We start from the raw sequence: 21045 nt of genomic DNA, 5'->3' as shown, positions 1-21045 counted from the left end.
CGTATTTGGGTTGACCATTTCTACCGCCTATAGTTGTTACAATAATATGCTCTATTTCAATTCCATTTCCATCCATCATGGTTGCTTTCATTTTCTACCACAAAAGATTAGTCAACAAAAAATGGAATAAAAAAGAGAACAAAAGAATTAAGTATAGAAAACCTTCAAGTTATGCCCTCAAAATTTGTGAGAAGGCAACCTTTTCAACCTTGTCATTCCTGATCTTCATTTCGTTGATTTATTTCGAGAGCTTATCAACAAACATTGCATTGCCACTAGGTTTTCCAACTGTCGAAGCAAATTGGAATGCCAACAGAAGCCATGTTGGTGAAGGGCAACAGAAGTAAGATGTTTGCACTTTCTTAAAATAGATAATATCAAAGAGAATCAATTTAACAACCTAAATAAAAATGAGAAAACTATAGATTAGACATCTGAAATAGAACAATATCAAATTTGTGGGTGTTTGGGGTTTTAGGGTTTTAAAGGAAGAACAAAAGAGGAAGAAGTTAATTGTAGGTGTTTTGGTGTTTCAAATTACAAATTTACCCTCACTTATTAAGTAATGTGCACAACACATGACATTTTCGTTTAATCAAATTAACACTATCCAACAAAAAAATGTACAATGTCGATCTTTAAGAAGCTTAGAGGGCAAGTTGTTGGATTTTAAACATGAGGGGGGGCAATGTATAAAACATGCAATAGGTTGAGAGGGTAAAATGTATTAAACCTTTCATTTAAATTAATATATTTTTTTAGAAAATATTTTTCAAAATAGTTTTTGAATCATTAATGTAATTTCTTTATTTATAATTTAAAAATAGGAAATAATGTTGATTTTCAATTATTTATAAAAAAAAGTTTTAAATGCAATGAAAAATCCAAACAACGGTTAAAATAAGGGAGAATTATGCTAGATCGAGCATGTGAAGAGTGGTGTAATAAAGACAAGAGAGTTTCATAAATATTGGGTCCCACAAACACTAGCTTGAGTTGTTACAATTAATTATTTGGGACAATTTTTATGATATCTGATTTAGTAGGTCAAATCGGTATTTTTGTCCATTACTATTTCATATCCTTGTCATCAATTATGGATGATATGAGGATGTATGTTAGATCAATTTTTAGGCTCATCTTACTTAAAAGCACAATTCTCCCTATTGTTTTTCCTTAATGTTGATTAAAAAAATTGTACGATTTAATTTTCTCCTCAAATTAAGTCATCAATTAGAAATTTGTGAATTATAAATTACCTAATTGCAAATTTTGCATCCTCAATTCACGTAGCAATTTGTTCTCAAATAAGGAAATTAATTTCCTTCTTTTTTTTCCACGCTAAATTTTTGGGCAGACATTCAAGATCTTTTTGAAATTTCCAATTACCCAACACCATCTACAATGTTAAATTGTGTAATGTTTTATTATTATTATTATTATTTGTATGTTCTGAGTAAACTCTAAATTATGATGGTTATTTTTTTTTCTTTTCATGGACCATGAAATCAAAACTGTCGCTTATCAAATTTAATATTTATATGCTTCTAAAAAGTATGCAAAACTGCATTTAGTTTTGGATATGATCTTAGCCTAACCATTGAAAAAATTAAGAAGAAAATTCTTTCAAAAATGTGTGGAAAATTTTCATATAAGAAACTTAAAATTACATAAAAGCCTTAGGGTAAATGGAGCAAAACACAAAATTATGGCAATTCTAGCGGTAAATTAGAATATTTAGGTTATATAAATTTTATGAAACTTATATGTATTAATTTTTTTCATAAAAGGTTATAATTTGAATATTGTATTCATAATTCAGAGTAAAGTTTTCAAACTAAAAATAAATAAATAAAAATCATAAAAATACAATATTTTGAGTTCAAAGAATTACAATTTTTATATATGGTTACTGCTACAAGGGTGGTTATTTTTTACCATTACAATATTATTATTTGTATTTAATTAAAAAAAATCAAAATTGTTCTTAGCTTTTAATTAAAACATTTTAAAAATAAAAATTCCAAATATAAAATCAATCATATGACTAGGTCATTACTTTTTCCTAACTATTGAAGCCAAAACAAACTACAATATAAAAAGAAGTGATTTTTGAAGTTAAGCATCTACATGTTATATCCCAAAATTCAGTTCTCTAAAACAAAATAAAATAATAAAAAAAAAAAACCATATTACTTTTTCCATTTAGAAAAAACTAAATATTTTAACTTTTTCTATTTAGCAAAAAATTTATGATAAATTATAAAAAAAATAGAAAAACAAACAATATATAATCAAAAAGCAAATTACTTTCAATAAAAATAAATTAAAAAAAAACAAATACCCGCATAATTTTTATAGGAAAATGCTTTCAAAAACATTACAAAACATTTTCAACCCTTCCAAAATCACTCTAAAACAGCTCTAAATAAGTTTCATTTCACTGTCAAACTAATCACATTTTTAAAAAAAATGCAATTGGCCATGCACTAACAAAGAAACCAAAAATTGAATAAATGTTCAAATTGAAAAATTGCAATAACAAAATGTAATATTGACTCAAAACACCAGACAATTCCTACCTAAATGCCTTAGAAAATGGGGGGAAGGGGGAGGGGGGGCGCCCTTCAACCAACCATTTAACAAAACAAAGTTTCAAGTAATATCTTCCACACCCCCAACCTGTAAGGCCAAAGAATAATGCAGAGACTCTTAACAGACCAACGATACATTTTTCAGAAGAATGAAATAAATTTACTGTCTTCCAAGTGTTCTCAATGTACTCAAATATTTTAAATTGTTAGTAAGATATAATTGAAAATGTTTATAAAAGAAAAGAAAAAGGGTCTAAGCAGACGATTCTTGTCGCAGCCTCTTACCACTTTGAAAAGATAAGAAAGGGGGCAACTCACCCCAGAGTTAGCATACAACATTAATATTCCGCAGGTAAAACACAGAAAAAAAAATTGTGTTTATCTTTCAATGGAAAGGAGGGGGGAGGGGGGTGAGCATAATTTGCAAATATCAGAATCTGAAATCCGGAGGAACGTCCATTGCCCAGGCAAATTTTGCCAGGAGAGACTTATTGAATACCTGCACAAGATAGGAAACATTAAGGAAGAAATGGAGGATTCACTAGTGAAGAAATAGATGAACTGCATCGTATTAAAAATAATTGCAAAAGCTATTCACCTTCTCAATGGGAACTTCCTGTCGTTTACACCATGCAACTGAGATCCTGGGGTCAAGGTAGTTGATCTTTGAGGTACCCAATGCAACAGTTTTTAGATCCTCTTTCGTATCCTTGTCCCGCTCCATTTTCTCAATCTTTGCATTTGTTTGAGCTATCTTCCTCTCTAATCTGTATGTTCTAAATTAGTCAGCCACAAAAAATAGCATATCAACCCAAGATTATTATGTGCAAAAAAAGGACACGTTTGTATTACGCTTCAGGGGTCAGGTTCCTTCGCTTCCCATCAGCATCCTTCAAAGGGGGCTTCCCCTTCTTGGCTCTAGCTAAATCTGTTTTCAGCCCATTAAGAACACCCTACATACAAGAAGAGAATCAGTTCAAGAAAAATGAATGTGTGAGTTAGGGAAGCAGACAAACTGCTCTGAAATTTCTGGTTTTTGAAAGGACTCCACAGCTAAGAAGGTCCAGAGAAGTTCCCAATTCTCCAATGATAGACTTGGACTACGAAAATGCTCCTTCGCATCAGCAGAAACCGATGCACATCGATGAATTATGAAGTAAGAGCTCCCCTCCCATCTCATCACATTGTGTACCCTTGTAAGGCCCCAGCATTACTTCTAAGATTCTAAAAATCATAATTACCTTCATTTCATCTATCTTCTCAGTCAACCTTGTCATTTGTGCTGTATGAGACTTCGAGATAGTCCGTTGATGGTTACAAATGATAGCAACCTACAATAAGTCATACAATATTAACTTCAAGTCATCATAAAGGAACTCAAAATGGATGCTGAATGTTACCAGCAATGAAATGTCTTTACCTCCTTGTTTGCATGCTGATAAACTACAACTTTCTGTGCAACATCTCCTTCCTTGGTGTCTTTATTCAACTGTCATCAGCCAAAACAAATTCGAACAAAATAAACATTAGCAAGAAATTGAATAAAAACATCCTACAAAAGAATAAACCCATAAGAAAAAGGAAATTCTTGTAATGTCTAAGAAACAAAAACGGGAGCAAACGACCATCAACTATTCTTAATGCCTCAAAGATAAACCTAAACCTAATGTGAAAAAAATTTCATCTAATAGAGTGATTTAAATTCTTTTATTTATTTATTTATTTTTATTTATTCACTTATTTATTTATTTATTTTGATAGGCTACTTGGGAATGAATGTTCCTTTATATTCTGATAGGCTAACAAAAAGTGGTCACCAATATTATACAAATTAATATTAACAGAGATTAAGTTAGAATTGCTAGTATGCAACTGCACTTCAAGACTGAACTAAGTCAATTCCGATTCTCATAACCTGTGATCCAAGTTACAACACTACTCTAAAATATGAACCATCATTCCCAGATGTATGATAATGAAGCAAAGAACTATAATTGAAAAATTGTAGCAAAGTGTGATTTCAGGTCAAAAGAGGACCATATTGAATACTATCATTGAAAATTGGCCAAATGTAGATTTTAAGTGGTCTTTGTAAATTATAAGGAACACACAAGTACCAGATTCATCTTACCATCTCATCCAACGTGATAGATGCATTATATGTACGGAAAACCTTTGCTGTGAGGCCCGGCATTAGTTCCTTTAGATGAGCATTTAGTTTACTGGTATCCAGCTTGTCAAAAAGATCATCACTACCACTTTTCCCTGAAGAAGAAAATATGACAAAATAAAAAATATTTATGGGCCGGTTCATGAAATTGAAAACATATGTTGTGATACAAAGGGTCATTTACTCACCCACTCGGAACTGTTCAATTGCCTTGTATACAGGAAGCTCAACTTCAACTGTCTTTTCATATCTAATTGAATCTTTACCGAGGAAATCAAACTGGATTATCAGAGCAGGAGTTCATTTGCCATTAGTTAAAACAAGTTAGAATGAGAAACAATCTGGAATTGTCAATGTACTCCTACTTTAAGAGCAGCTGAAGTTTCACAAAGTCAAACATAACTTCCATACTAAATTTGGTTTTGTTTTCAACTTATATAGAATTTGTGAAAATTGGTTTTGTTTTTGCAATAACCAAATCTAACAGAATCAACATTCAAAAACCTTGCTATCAGAGAGACACAAATCAATCATACCTGCAAGGAATTTGGCGGTTCAGGTATTACATTTTCTACTTTCAAGGTACAGCAACCAACAGTATCCGCCTCATCATCATCCTGCAGAAAGGCAACCATTATATGAAGAAAGCTTGATAACTCATTTTTCCAATCCATTCAACCTACTTTTTCCAATGCCTAGTTGTAACTACCACTAATGATTTTTCCTTTATATTTATACACTATTTTGTTCCTTGTGCCTTTAACAAGGGACTGATTTTGATTCAACTTTAAGTTGCTCAAAGGATGATAAGAGGACAAAAGAACTGTACAACTTGGATCAAGGTAGTTAGAAATGGCATCAAATTTTTTCATTAAACATAGGACATCAATGTAGAAAGATGAATGGAAAACAAGGAATTTAAACCCTTTTTCACTGTTTTGTTAAGACTCCTTACTACTAAAACAGGCCATTGCCCAAAACCCAGTACAAACTCCTCCCATGTTTATAGGAAAGCTACCTTTGACAAGGTTTTGCCACCTGTCTTAGTTGATAGTTCCATGAGTGCTGATATAGTGTTATCAAACAATTCAAACCTATAACATCACCTATTGAAGCTCAACCTAAGGAACCAAACCACTGTATGGTTTTCTAAATGAGGCATTGGAAAAGAATAGCCTATTAAGGAGGGGGTGGAATGGAGATACAGGGAGAAGGGACAGTGGTACTTAGGAGGGGAAGTGCCAGTTCCACATGTGAAGGAGCTCTGGAAGTGTACAAGGCAAGTGCAGGATAACTTCTCAATGTTCATTTCTTTAGTGTATTGAGGGGCACAGAGAAGATCCTAGCATGATGTTTGGCACAGAAATAGGCTGTTGACGGAGATTCCAACACCTAGTAAAGATAGCTGAAAACAGGAGACATCACATTAACAGAACATTGCAAACGCTTAGTGGATGGAGAACACTACACTCCTAAGTTTACCAGATATTTCTATTACAAGAAGCAGGATATGGTGAACTCTTTTATGGCTCTTTTATATGGTCAAGTAGTTGATAGTGATGCAAAGATGATATTGGATGGAGGACATCCAAAATAAAATTATACTTCAATGTTGTATCAATGGACCCTGAAAGAGATATTGGCAATGGCAGCATCAAAGTATATTTGGGCCTAATGATGACTGAGAAAATCCTAGTTAATGGGTGCTGCACATGCCAGAGGGACAAGGAGAAGTCACTCACTTTATTATTACTATTTTTAATTTTCTTTTTCTTTTCTTTTATTTTTATTTTTTTTTATTTTATATAAAAGGGAACCTTTAATTACTCTTGTGCCCATTAGCCAGTAGGTCAGGATCTTTGGGCAGTGTACTTGTACTTTGGAATGAAGTGATTCCTCCAGATCAATGAGGCTGAGGAGGCTGCTACGTAGTGGGCAAAACAAATTTGTAACAAAAATAGGAGAAAGGTGTTGAGAACAGCTTCCATTAGATTTGACATGATAATAGTTTTCTAATGGAAGCTATTAAAAAACTAAAAAAACAATTTAATAGTTTTCTTTTCCTTATCTACACACATATCCGTGAGAATGCATGCACATGTGTGTATGATGAACTGCCATTACATTAGAGGAGGAATTTATAGAGCTGTTCTTACGATGAATCAGAAAATTAGGAACTTTGTGCATGTGGGATTGATAGGCTGCAATTGGATCCCTATACTCTTAAAAAGGATTCCAAGACTGAAAGTTGAAGGTCGTTTTGCAGTTCTTCAAAAGGATATGCTCCCAATGCTTAGTAGGGTTGAAAAGAAAACTTCAATTCAGAAGGGTCCAACAGGTTGTCGGTAGTGAAGATGTTCTACAAGTTGCAGGGTGTGGAAGATGGACATCCTTAATTAAGTGAAGTCTCGACTCATGGGAAGGATTTGAGCAGTTTATTATCCCTCAAAAGTGGCTTTCTCATGCAGACCAGGATTAGTGGTAAATGCTGAACAGTGGATGTAAAAGATAGCAATCTCAAGGAGGTGTACAACATGCAAAAGGATGGCTGAGTAAGTAAACCTTCTCTTTGCTTACTGTTTGGTACCCCAGGAGCTTTGGGATTTTCTTCTTTCAGAGTCCTTTGATTGTGCCAAGATCACAAAGGATCTGTTTTGTTGATGGTTGATTATTGTTGAGAATGCAGATTGAAAGAACATTCAGAAGTTAAGCCTCTTTGACTCATTTGTACGCCTCTTTGACTCATTTGTACATTTGGGAGGTGCATCACACAGAAGAATCTTTGACAATGCACATCCAACATCTTTGAAACTAAAATAAATTTCCCTTAGGCTATGTTTGGTTCCCGAAAATTTTGAAGGAAAATGCGAGGGAAAGAAAATAAAAAGGAAGAAAAGTAAAAGAAAATAAAAAGTGAAGAAAAATTAAAATCAATAAATTATTATTATTATTATTATTATTATTATTATTATTATTATTTTTGATAAATAAACCTGAAGTATATTATCAAAAGGCAAACAGCCACAAAGCATACATGATGCATACAAGGTAGCCTAAACCTCTAAGAGCAAGCTATGAAACAAAAAAACCTCACCAGCCCTTAAGTGAAAGCTAACCACTTTAAGAGAGAGGACTCCTCTCCAATATACACACTAGCCCAACTCCACAAATTACAAACAAAAGAATTTTGAGTTTCTGTATTGTTAAATAGCCCCCCCTAAAAGTTAATCTATTCCTTTCCTTCCAAACCGTTCAAAAAATACACAACGAAATGGATTTCCAGATCTTTTTCTTTTTTTTGCCCACAAAAGGGCCCCTCCAACTAGATAACACCTCTTTTACTGTTTCAGGGAACACCCACTGAATGCCAAACAAGACAAGGGCAATCTCCCAAAGGACTCTGACCACTATACAGTGTAAAATAATATGATTTACAGTTTCTTCTTCACAGCCGCACAAAAAACAACGATTTGGGAGCTGCCACCCTCTTTTTTGGAGTCTATCTAGGGTAAGAACCTTCCCCCACGTAGCCTCCCAAGCAAAAAAGGCAACTTTGGTTAGGGCCTCTATCCACCCAAATGCAATTCTTCAGAAAGGAAATGTCATTGGGAGCAAACAACAGATTGTACGCTTCCTTAACACCAAACTTTCCATTTCCCCCACCCTTCCAAGTAACTAAATCCTCCTCTAAAGTTAGCCTGTAGCCCCTCAAAATAGTTAACAAGTCTCCTACCAAATCCAGCTCCCAATCATTAAAAGCTCTAATGAATCTTAGATTCCATCTTCCTTGACCAAAAAACGAATCCCTCACTTCATCCACCGTTGCATTCCTATGGACAGCCAAAGCATATAATTGGGGCAAGCTTTGAGACAACGCTGCAATGCCACACTAATGATCAGTCCAGAATCTTATTTTAGTGTCATTACCAACTTTGAACTTTATATTTTCCCAGCACCAGTTTGTTTCCTTCAAAATCTCCTTCCAAACCCCCACTCCAAACGTCCCATTAGCTTCATTTGTCCTCCAACCAAGGCCCTCTTGCCCATACTTCACCGAAATCACCTTCTTCCAAAAGTTTTCCTTTTCACAGGCAAATCTCCATGTCCATTTGCCAAGCAAGGCCTTGTTCAAAAGAGCTAGCTTCCTTATTCCTAGTCCACCCTTCTCCTTATCCGCACACACCACCTCCCATTTAACTAAATGGACTTTTCTCTCCAAATTTCCCCCTCCCCATAGAAAATCTTTGTAAATTTTCTAGTCTTCTTGCAACTACCTTGGGCATTCAAAAGAGAGACATCTGGTAGAGGGGCATACTAGCCATCATGCTCTTTATGAGAGTGATTCTTCCGCCTTTGGAAATATATTGTCTTTTCCAAAGCGCTAATCTCCTCCGCACTCTCTCTTCCACCCCATCCCACACAGAAAGAGAATTATGATGAGCCCCTAAGGGCAGGCCCAAGTAAGAAGAGGGCAAAGACCCCACCCTACACCCTAACTCCACTACCAATTCTTCAACCTCTTCCACCTCACCAACTGGAAAGATTTCACTTTTACCCAAGTTGATTCTTAAGCCAGACGCAGCTTCAAACCAAAACAAAGTCCAGTTCAAATAAGTTAGATGCTCTTTCTTTGCCTCACAGAAAACAACTGTATCATCAGCAAAAAGCAAATGAGAAATATTCATTTCTGTCCCTCCTCTTCCCCAAATTCTGCACCCTGAGAGAAAGCCCCCATCAATAGCCCTTGTTATGAGAACACTCAGCACTTCCATTTCCATAACAAAGAAGTAAGGAGGTAAGGGGTCTCCTTGATGCAGCCCCTTAGAACTCGAAAAAGAACCCTGTCAGCACCCCATTAACCAAGACAGAAAACTTAACTGTTGAAATGCATCTCCACATCCATCCCATCCACTTTGACCCAAAGCCCATCTTTTGCATAACCCTCATTATAAAGTGCCAATTGATGCTGTCATAAGCTTTTTCATATATCCAATTTACAAATTAGCCCTTTCTCTTTTCTTTTTTGCCAAGAATCAATCACCTCATTTGCTATTAGAGAAGCATCCAAGATCTGTCCGCCCATCACAAATGCATTTTGATCCAAGGAAACCACTTTTCCTATCACCTTCTTAAACCTGCCAACACCTTAGCCAACAATTTATATAGTCCCCCTAACAAGCTTATAGGTCGGAAATCCCCAAGGTCCTCAGCCCCTCCTTTCTTTGGGATTAGCACCAGAAAAGTAGTATTTAGGCTTTTGACAAAGAAACTTTGATCATAAAATTCCTTAAACAGTTCCAAGATCTCCTCCTTCACAAAGTCCCAACAAGTTTGCCAAAAAGCCACTGTGAATCTATCCAGGCCTAGGGCTTTATCATCATTCATTTCCATCAAAGCAGAACGGATTTCTTCCTCAGAGAAAGGTAGTTCCAAACTCTCAACTTCTTGGGTACTTAGATGATTGAGTTGCAGCCCCTCAATATCAGTTTTCCATTCTGAATTTTCTGATAACAATTGATGAAAAGCGTTAGCTACCCCTTCCCTCACATCTTGCTCCTCAGTCAGCCACACCCCATTTATCTTAATTTTATCCAAAGAGTTATTTCTACGGTGGGCATTTGCCAGCCGGTGAAAGAAACCTGTGTTCCTATCCCCTTCCTTTAACCATATGTCCCTTGAAAGTTGTCTCCAATGAATTTCTTCCAATAGAACCCACTTTTTATAATTTTCCTTTGTTTCCTTTTTTATCTCTGTTTCCTCTTCTGACAGACTCCTCTCACTTTCCACCAAATCCCAAAACTCCACTTGTTGAAGAGCTGAATTTTTGTTAAATTCCAGCCTTCCAAAAACATCCCTATTCCAAAATCTGATTTTTTGTTTTACCTCTTTCAGCTTAGCAACTAGTCTAAAACTGGCACTACCTCTTACAACAGTCCCCTGCCACCAACTCCATAGGAGATCCTTGAAACCTTCCACTTTGAGCCACATATTTTCAAATCTAAAAGGGGAAGGTCCTCTTCTTAACCCACCACCCTCTAGCAAAATAGGGAAATGATCTGAAGTAGGTCGAGGCAGCCTGCTCTGAAGGACTCCACTAAACTGGTCAAGCCAATTCTGAGTCACTAGAAATTTGTCCAATCTAGCCCAAGGCTAATTATTTTGTCCCCCGTTCCAAGTGAGCAACCCCCCTTGCAAAGGTAAGTCTACTAGCCCTAACTCATCAACAATCTAGGCAAATCTTCTCGTCGCTACTGTTAACCTCCCTTGCCTACTCCTTTCCCTTTGAAATAGAATGATATTGAAATCACCCCCTAAACACCAGGGGTCTTCCCAAATTCCTCTGATCGCCCCTAGCTCTTCCCACAGGCATTCCCTTTCTTCTCTAGAGAACGGACCATATACTCCTGTGAACATCCAGACAAACCCATCTTCCACATTCCTGAACCTACAAGAGACTGAAAATTGACCTACCTCCAAAGCTAGTACTTCCAATGTCCTTTTATCCCAACAGATCAAAATTCCTCCCGCTGAGCCAAAAGCATCCAAGGCCCCCCAATCTAAAAATCTCCCAGTGCCCAAACTCCTCACCACACCCTCAGTCATTGCATGAATTTTCGTCTCCTGAAGACGAAATAAATCCACCCTCTGATTTCTTATGAGAGCCTTTATTAACTTCCTTTTGGAGCTGTCATTTGCTCTACGCACATTCCAACTCAACAATCTGATCTTCATTAGACTTCCGTGATCTGACACCCTCTTCCCTGCATGGGGCATTTTTGCTTTTTCCCTCCCTCATGGTTAATTGAGCACTCTAGTCTCTTTAGCTCCCTTTCAAATTTTGATTTCTCCAATAAACCTTTACTATGAATTCTCTCCCTTCTTTTTCTGATTTTAATCAAAAAAGCTAGAATATCCTTCTCCACCCCTCTGTCAAGAAGCCCAGGAAATTGGTGAACCTTGCCAGGCTGCTTTCCTCCCAACTATTCTCCTCCCAATCCCTATCTTCCTGTGGCTCAGATTGAGCTTAACACAACTCCATTCTTCTTTCCTTATTGCTACCATTATTCACCTCTATCAAATCCCAACATGTCGTGGGTGCACCCTCTGTAATCCCAGATGCAGTGACCATACACAACGGTATCTCCCCCTGGACTGCCTCACTAACTGCCCCCGAATAGTCGTAATACTCCCCCAATGGAGTCCGACCAAAAGGAAAAGAAAGAGATGGAGAGGGCCCAGAAACCCTTTTTCCCCAAGAAGCAAAAACATTCCCATACCTCATAGCTTCTTCAATTAAGGCATGATCGGTCTTTGACGTCTCCACTGTTTGTAGTTCTTCTGCTAGCTGCTTTCTCAAACCTTCCATCACCCAGAGTTTAATAAACTCTAATTCTGAGTTACTCCAATTGTTTGGGCCAGACCAGGCTGGAGAATGGGCCAAATCATTCTGGGCACTATCCACTAGCGGAAGCTGAGATGGGCCCAGGTCCCCATCCAAGTCGTCAATCCCAGTAGCCTTGTTGTTCTCCTCTTCACCAGCCCACCAAAAGCCCTTTAGCGATGTCGGCCCATCTTCAGCCAGTGCAGCCCCTTTTGAATTTAAATTCGCTACTAGGCTTGACTTAGAGAGCCCACCTGCCAACTTAAGATTTCTTGGATCCACTACTGGGCTTGACTTAGAAGGCCCACTCAACAGCTTAAGACCTTCAGGGGGCCAAGCCACCGACCCATTTTGACTTGGGTCCAAATTTTGCCCCGACCCGCTCGCCTGCCCCCATGTCCCTTCGGCCAACTACTGCAAAACCTCGAGCCTCGTGTCGCCCTCCTCTTCCACCACGCGTTGGCCAACGCGTGCATTAACATCACCCCTAACCTCATCTCTTGAGTTGTTTGCCTTCCCTCGACTGTCGAACGAAATCTTCCTCAATGACGACCTAATCTCCCACCATAGAACCAAGGAGTAGCATACCTCGTCAATCCAAATCTCCAGCGCATTAGGTAGGTCTTCGTTGTTCGTCTTCACCGGAATTCTAGCCCACTGTAATTCCTCCAAATTCTCCATCTAGGAATCGACTGCTAAAAAGCCACCGCATTCCTCCCCCACCCTTCTCAAAATGATCGGGTCCCATAAGAAGACCGGTAACCCCACGATTCTTACCCAAGCCTCACTTCTTTTCTCTCCTTTAACCAAGCACCCTGTCTTAGGGCTCCAGCTCTCCAAACGCAAAAGCAACCCTCCAGACGAAATTTTCCCATAGTTGAGCACTCGCTTAGCTTCGGCCATCAATTCAAATTCCAACAGCACCTTACCTTTTTCCATCTTTGCCAATCCTAGCTTGCCTTGCAGCCCCCAAGTTTTTGCCATTAGGCTCCCCAATTTTTCTAAGTCTTCTCCTCTTGCTGAACTAGGGTTCCAATATCCAACGAGGCAATGATCCAATTTTTTCAAATTTCTGCTACATTTCTTCTTTCCTACCTCCACCCTGACTAGATTTCTGCCTCTGTTCCTCGGCATCTTCATCGCCTCCGCATAAGTCTTTTCCAAGCTAGGTTTTAGCGAAAGCATCTCGTTCTGCTTTCTTTCCCTCCTTCCGGTGACTACTCCCAAACTCCGTAACATTTCCGCCATGGTAAACCAACCTACCTTTTCTCCTCTACCTTTCGGGATGAAGATACTGTAACGCTTCTTCTCCAGATCCACAACTTCCTTCCAGCCCCTTTCCCATCTTCCAATTATCACTTCTTTGGTGCACTGAATCAGGCTTTCCAATAGGAACCCTAGACTCGCTGGTCCCAACCTGACCCAAGAAGAGATTCCTCTCTTTCTCTCCACAATAATAGCTTGCGGTCTTCCTTTCTTCTCCTCTACTTCGATCTCAAACACCTTCGATTCCACTCCGAAACTACGCCCCTTCAAACTCTTCCAAGACCCCGATCAATTTTCTCTCTTCATACTCGCTAACACTCTCGCTCTCTCTCTCCCATCAGGAAACCTTACCATATTTTTATATACTATTTCAAACTCATTTCACTTATTTTTCCTCTTCTATATAAAGATTAAACAATTTAAGAATTTATAAATTTCTAACTAATTTTAATAATGTTTGATTTTCTTTTGTATTTTCCCTACTAAAACTAAATATAAAAAAATCATTTTCCTTAATATTTTTTTTTCTTTTCTTAGTACTTTCCGAAAACCAAACATGGTCTTAAGTATCTTTCCAAAAATGAAAAAAAAATTGCCCATCTACCTCTCTCTTTCCAAAATACAATACTTTTGTTTTGACTACTAAGCTTTGTTATTTTTCTCAGGGATAATAAAATCTGTATTGTAAAATCCTTTTTTTTTAAAGGAAAAAAAATGTAAAATGTAAGGATTCCATGTTGAAAAATAAAAATAAATAAATATATAATAAAAATAGCATAATTATATGTATGAATTGAACTTGATGAAACCCTTATCTCATTTTGTCTCCTCTGAGACCACAAACAAATGTCTATCATGTGTAAAGTTTATTTACAGGTTTTCCATTGGCTACCTATCTAACACAACCTTTCTATGAAAGATAAAGTTGATAAACCCTAAACGTAAGATTTTCAAAATGTTTTCTCCAAGTTCAAAGTACTAAATCATTTTGCAACTATTCTTAGCAAAGGTCAAAAATTTATTCATTAGTAAAAGAACATTAGGGGAAATATAAAATAAAATAAAATAAATCCAAAAACAGTATACCTTCTCATTGCCTGCCCTTAGAGCTAGTTTATCAATAAGATAGGTGGCAACTGCTATCTGCCGCTTTGTAATATCTTTACTTACAAAATCCTTAGTGTATGTTGCTCTGATGTCTTTTATATAGTTCTGCACACAAAATAAAATCTAATGAGAAGCCACAATTATAAATAATTAAATGCACAAGCTTATAGGAAATTGCATATAAGCCACCTTTAGTTTCCTTGCTTTCTCATATTTCTCCTTGTCGCTTTGACCCTTCAAGGAACTGCTAGCCGCCAAAAATACATACTTGAATTCCTTTGGGTTGATTGGATCATTCCAGAAAGCTAACCATGTAACAGTATTGTCGTGCTTTACTTCTTTCCAGCTGCCAAATATAACTATTTAGTTACAACATTCCATAGAAAGTAGCCCCTTGTCCTTCAAAACATCTTAAATGATAAATGCTTTCCCCCCCCCTCCCCAAAGAGATTCTCAAGCACAAAACCTTTCACCAGGTATAGGACATTCAGGAATTTGAGAGTTCTTTCCAATATTAATAGTAATGTCACTTGGATGAATCCGTCTTTTCAGCTTTCCCATCTGACACCACAGATATAGACAATCAACGGAAAATTAAAAATGAATAACTTTAGAAGTGCAAATGCTTTCAGATATATCCTCCCATATATAATATTCCAATTGAGTACTGTATTGTCAGTAGGAACATGTCGCTATAACCTTTGGATGCTCCCCACGGCCTCGGAACAACCCAGGGGGTTCAACTCTAAAGTTTCCAACCTGAAATTGAAATAACAATTAGAAATTTTGTGAAAAAAAAAAGTGAATGAATGCATGACATACTACATTTACCATATTATAAAAGCCAATAAATACATATGTAGGTGAACCTAGAATATGGAAATGTAAACAGAAAAAAGAAAGAAAAATCATAGACCATATCAATTTGGTAAGTACTAGTTACATAGCATTGTATTTGTTTACTAAGACTTGGTTTACACATACTAATGACACTTCCACCATGAAAATCAAGAAATGAAAATGATAGGATGAAATCACAAGAACAATGTCACTTTGCACCACAGGACAAAGAGCATCCACTGTTCATATTCAAAGCTAGCAAATCAAACAAGATGACTTCCAATCAAACATAAAGGAGTTCATTAAGGTGTTATCTAGATTAGCATTCTTGTCCACGTATTTTAAAATTGGACCTAATACTTTCAACACATCTTCATTCTACAATACACACAGTGGGGAATGGAATATACTACAATTACTGAAGGCTCTCAAATAATGGGTATGGATATTGATCTAAGCAAATCATCTGAACATCTATAATCATTTGGCATCCGGAATTCCAATAATCCATCAGCACCAGCCAAAACATATGCTATGTATAACAATTATCATAATGCAAGATTAATCAAAGCACTCAGAGCAAGGTATAACAATCCCCAAGCCCATTATACAAGTGCATAAATTAAAGTTAAAGAGGTAACCTTCTCTTTGACACCATCAACAATAGCCCACATATATTTCTCCTCTAGTTTCAATTTCTCTTCTTTTAAGGTCTTCTTCTCCTGCATAAACAGAAACTCTAATGAGTTTGAGAACAGAAAATATCTACAAAATATCTTGTTTAAATTATCTAATTTGGCATATACCTTGATATATGTATATAAATTGGCATATTGAGTTTATGCAGACATACTAACAGTCAATTTATCAACAGATACCAGTGGCTCTTACACAGAAGCACATTGACAAAATTAATAATAAATGAAGGATATTCAAACATTCTACTGAATTCAACAAGGAGGGCACTGTTTTTAATAAAAAAAAAATAGCAATTGTATATTTCCATATCCTAATATTCAAACATTCTATCTCACCTTGATGACCTACACCACCACTCAAACCCTTAAAAAAGATATCCAAATTAAACCTAATTGGTAATACAAGTTATACAACTGTTATAATGTGGCATATTTTAGGTGAATAGAATTGACAACAAAGCTGATTTCCTATCAGAAAATAAAAATAAAAAATAAAAAAATAAATAAAATAAAAAATAAATAAACAACAACAACAAAGCAATTGAAGTCCAAAGAACTAAATAGAAAATAGGTTTAGTATCCTAAATAATGCTTAAACAAAAACTCCAAATTGGCTGTTAAGGTCATAAAAGAATATAGTAAAACAAAAAATATATAATGCTTCACCAAAAGCTCCTAATCAACTGGAAAAATCACTCACATTGAGCACATAAACGTTGCACAGAGTAGGGAAACTGAATGGTTATGATTGAGCCTTGAGTGTCAAGTTTATTGGTCAATCAAACATCTTTGCTTTATGGCACACCTTGTTGACAACAATTATTCCAAAATAGGAGAAGTGAATTTTGGAAGCAATTTCTAAAATATTAATTCTTGGTACTTGCTCAGTTCCATAATCAATTTATCAGGTTCACAATACTTATCCTATTCCATATCTTATTGCAAATGAAGGCTACCAACTTACTTCAGTACTCATTTGTTTTTTCTTTTCCTTTTCCTCCTGATGCCATTCGTATATAGGAGTGAAATCACAATCATCCAGTCTCTGAATCACATGGTTCTTTCCAAGTATTTTTCTCCAATCAGCCATGAAATTCTCCTTGAATTTCTCTTTTTGCATGTAGTCCGTGTCTAACATCACAGCAAACATTGTGGCAACCTGAATACCAAAGATGGCGTATGTAAAACAAGTGTTGTTCACACATAGATAGAATTCATATTTACATCACAGGGAGAGATACACTCACCTCCTCTTGTTCAGGAGTCAAGTCAACTGGTTTCCCCTTGTAGAGCATCTTCACCCCATGAGGCTTGTACGGAGGCGGAAAAATGACACCATTATGAACCAAGGTAGTCCACTTCTGCCCTTCACCAGAGCTAGGTGGCACTTTTGTCGACTTAGAGTATTTCGAATTTTTCTCCATCTTCTTGGACTTGATGTCTTTGGTTTTCTTAAACGAAGTAGAAGAAACAACTTTTGTTACCTTTTGCTTTGCTGGCACTGGTTTGTTGCCTGAGCTAGCTCCTGATTTCTTCATTCTCTGGGAAATAGGCATATCGTCATCATCATCATCTTCCACCTTCGGTTCTGCTTTTGCAGTTGCATGCGTAACTTTGAATGGCTGTGCAGATTGACCAGAAATCTTTGGCTTTTTAACCAGCGAAGACTGACCCAAAGAAGAATTAACCCCATCTAGAGGTCTCTTCTTATTTAGCACTGTGGGAGACTTATCCCTCTTATCAGTTCCACCATTTTGATTAACTTTCAAAGGCAGAGGCTTCTTCTCATCCGATTTCAGTTGGAACTTCGATGACAATGGAATTTTATCATCGTCATCATCATCCTCTTCCTTCTTGACACCACCAACCCCCCCTCTTCCCAAACCGACATTGTTAGAGCTCCCCTTCCCCTTTGGCAACCCAGAAGAAAGCCTAACACTAAGTGGTTTATCATCCTCAGAATCGCTATCCAATTCAGCCTTTTTATTTTGCGCCTCCACTTTTGAATTACCCACCACTACCCCCCTGCCCACCTGCTGCGGCGGCGACTTAACTGACCCCGTCACCCGCCCCGATCCCTTGGCAGGCATGGGCGGGGCCATTCCCTTGTCCTTCTTTTGCCCATTGGAATGGGCATCATCAGGCCGTTTTGAACCCGAAATGGATTGAATTTTAAGCCTGGAATTATTATTTGAAGCTGAACTGTTACTACTCCTTTTGAAAACTAATGGCCTCTCGTCATCATCGTCGTCGTCTACCTCGTTATTAAACATTTTCGGATTAACACAAGCTTCCACAGCCATTATTCAGCTGCCCCAGCTCTTTTTCAATGCCCACAGCTCAAATAGGTTTCTCAAACCACCGCCCGTTCTTTTGGTTTTTGCAACATACAAGGATAGATTACAGACCAAAATGAATGAAACCGAGAATCAGAAATTGAAAACAAGAGAAGATATGAGAATTCGAGGTTGAATTTGGATTAAAAAAAAAATCGTACCTTAGAGGAATTTGTTGGTGGGTTAGGGTTAGGGTTTTCTCACGTCTTCTGCTCCGTTCACGAAACCCATAGAGAAAAAATGGAGAAAAGAACCGGGGAAAGGGCCTTTTATTGGGCTGCTTATGTGGGCTTGAACCGGGTTATGGGCCGCCCCGGCTCAAAACCTATTCAAATAATATATATATTATTTTCAGATTTTTTGGTTGAACTCTTTTCCAAAACATTGATAAATAGACTCATTTAAACTTCTCTTTAAGATCTCTCCTCGTCCATGACCCGAGAAGAAGATGCAAATTTGAGAGGATTGAGGGAACAATTTTTTTCATTAAGGCTATGTTTGGTTCTCAAAAAATTTGAGGGAAAATGCAAGGGAAAGAAAATACAAAGGAAAAATAAAAGGAAAGAAAAAGTGAAGGAAAATAAAAAATGAATTAAAAGTTGATAAGTTATTTTTATTTTTTACTTCAAACTCATTTTATTTATTTTAACTCATTAATATAAAGATTAAATAATTTTAAAATACATAAGTTTTTAATTAGTTTTAATTATATTTGATTTTCTTTTATATTTTTCATAAGACAACCAAATATGAAAAAATCATTTTTCTTTACATTTTTTTTCTTTCCTTAGTATTTTTCGGGAACCAAACATAACCTAAGAATAATTCATCATTGCCTTTTCCCGTTTCATCCCCTTTGTATAAGCTACTAATAGAAATTCATCATAGTAAACTAGAAACCTATTAAAAATAGAACTCCTCTTAATAAAAACTACAAATCCTAGTGGTTCGTTATTTTCTTTTGAAACTAAATAGAATTAGAAACTAATTAAAATAGGAATTAAGGACTTAATAGAAGTTAACTCGGAATAGAATTATTTCTATCATAACATCTCTATTCAAATTTTGTCTCTTTAATTTTTTAAGATATGGAAAGCTAACACCTTTGATACAAAAGAAGAAGAAATGGAGAATGTTTGATAAAATTATTTATATATGGTATATAAAGAGGAGAAAAGTTGGTTTTGTCTCATTAATTTTAAAATATATATATATAAAAGAACCTTAAATTTTATAAATTGGTTTTATGTTCGTCAACTTAAAAATATTTTAAAATACATACATTTTTTCATAAATCAAATAATTGCTTCCTAAAATAACTCTTTACTTGATAATATTAAATAAAAATTAAAAAAATTATTTTATCATTTTAAGTTAATAAAAGTATCTTTTATATATATATGTTATAATTTTTTATTATATAATATGAGATAAAAATCATTATGAAAATTTTACAAGGCTCTCGAGTGATAAATAAAATTATTTCTAATCATTTAGCTAATAATGATTTTATATTTTATATTATATAAATCCCTCTATTTTTTTTAATAAAATTGAATAAAATTTCTGTTGGATGACATTAACAATAAAATAAAAATTTTAAAAAAACTTAAAAGCTAAAAGTATAAAAATAAAATGTTGACTTTCCATAAAATACGTTACTAAAAAATATAGATACCAAGAAAGAGAAATATAAGTGTCAATATTTTATTTTATTTTTTTAATTTAAAAGTTTTTTGGTTTTAATTATATTTAATTTTTAACTATTTTAATTTTAATTGTATTTTTAATTTTTAAAATTTTTATTTTATTGTGATTCAATATTCATTGGGATGTTTGTTTTTGGAGAGAAAAAAAAATCCTAAATCAGTTCTCATGGTTAAAAAAAAAATGAAAAATCAAAACTAAAAAAGAGATGAATTCTTTACAATTAAACATCTAATCTAAGTGTCTACTTGTTAATTGATGTTATTAACATAACAAATAAAAAAGTCGTTTCAAAAAATAATTATATGACTTATGAAAAAGTATATATATTTTAAAATATTTTTAAATTGATGAAAATAAAACTAATTTATAAAATTTGAGGTTTTTTTCTAATTTTTTTTTCAAATTAGTTAATTATTAACCACTTTTAACATTAAAGGGAGTTAAATTTCTTCTTATTTCATGTAATATACTATTTATTTCTCCTTTATTTTTAAGGGGTTAAATTTCTGGTTATTGATTTTTTTTTTTTTCTGTTTTTGTTTTTGGTGTTTTTTTTTTTTTTTTTGCTTGGACCATAACATCACAATAAAATGATAAATAGTTAAGTGCGCATGTCATGGACCAATATTGGGCTCACGAACACATATTGGGCTTGGGCTTTTGGCCGACTACAACCACAGTCTTTAAAATCTAACCGCAGCTCCTCTAAGAGCCCAAGTTGCAATCCGGGCTACTTGAAGGAATCTAGCAATATCTTCTACCTGTGTGGTAACATTTTCAAAATACTCTTAAAATCATTTTTCAAATTTTTTTTTAATTTTTAATTCAAATATAAAAAGGAATTATTTTCTTGATTTATTCTCCATAAAATACTATGAATATACGTTATCATTAAAAGTTTATTCTTCATATTTCAAGTGTTTGGTAAAACACTTTATAAAAA

The 21045-nt window shown here is 35.4% G+C and overlaps 1 protein-coding gene across 1 annotated transcript; it reads right to left on the bottom strand.

The window, feature by feature from the left end:
• Positions 1-2731: 2731 nt before the first annotated feature.
• LOC100246144 (DNA topoisomerase 1 alpha) lies at positions 2732-18681 on the bottom strand. The gene is made up of 16 exons (XM_002266849.4): positions 18554-18681; positions 17304-18426; positions 17021-17215; positions 16000-16080; positions 15218-15277; positions 14985-15079; positions 14708-14864; positions 14498-14623; positions 5301-5381; positions 4953-5043; positions 4726-4859; positions 4015-4083; positions 3836-3925; positions 3447-3547; positions 3193-3361; positions 2732-3093 (listed from the first exon to the last, which is right to left on the bottom strand). Exons 2-16 carry the CDS (start codon positions 18357-18359, stop codon positions 3025-3027), a joined length of 2574 nt encoding a protein of 857 aa, XP_002266885.1. The 5' UTR covers positions 18360-18426; positions 18554-18681; the 3' UTR covers positions 2732-3024.
• Between the last annotated feature and the right edge of the window lie 2364 nt (positions 18682-21045).

This window comes from Vitis vinifera, chromosome 19 (assembly GCF_030704535.1).
Source record: "Vitis vinifera cultivar Pinot Noir 40024 chromosome 19, ASM3070453v1".
NCBI classification, from domain to species: domain Eukaryota; kingdom Viridiplantae; phylum Streptophyta; class Magnoliopsida; order Vitales; family Vitaceae; genus Vitis; species Vitis vinifera.
This window is presented reverse-complemented; position numbering and strand designations above follow the sequence as displayed.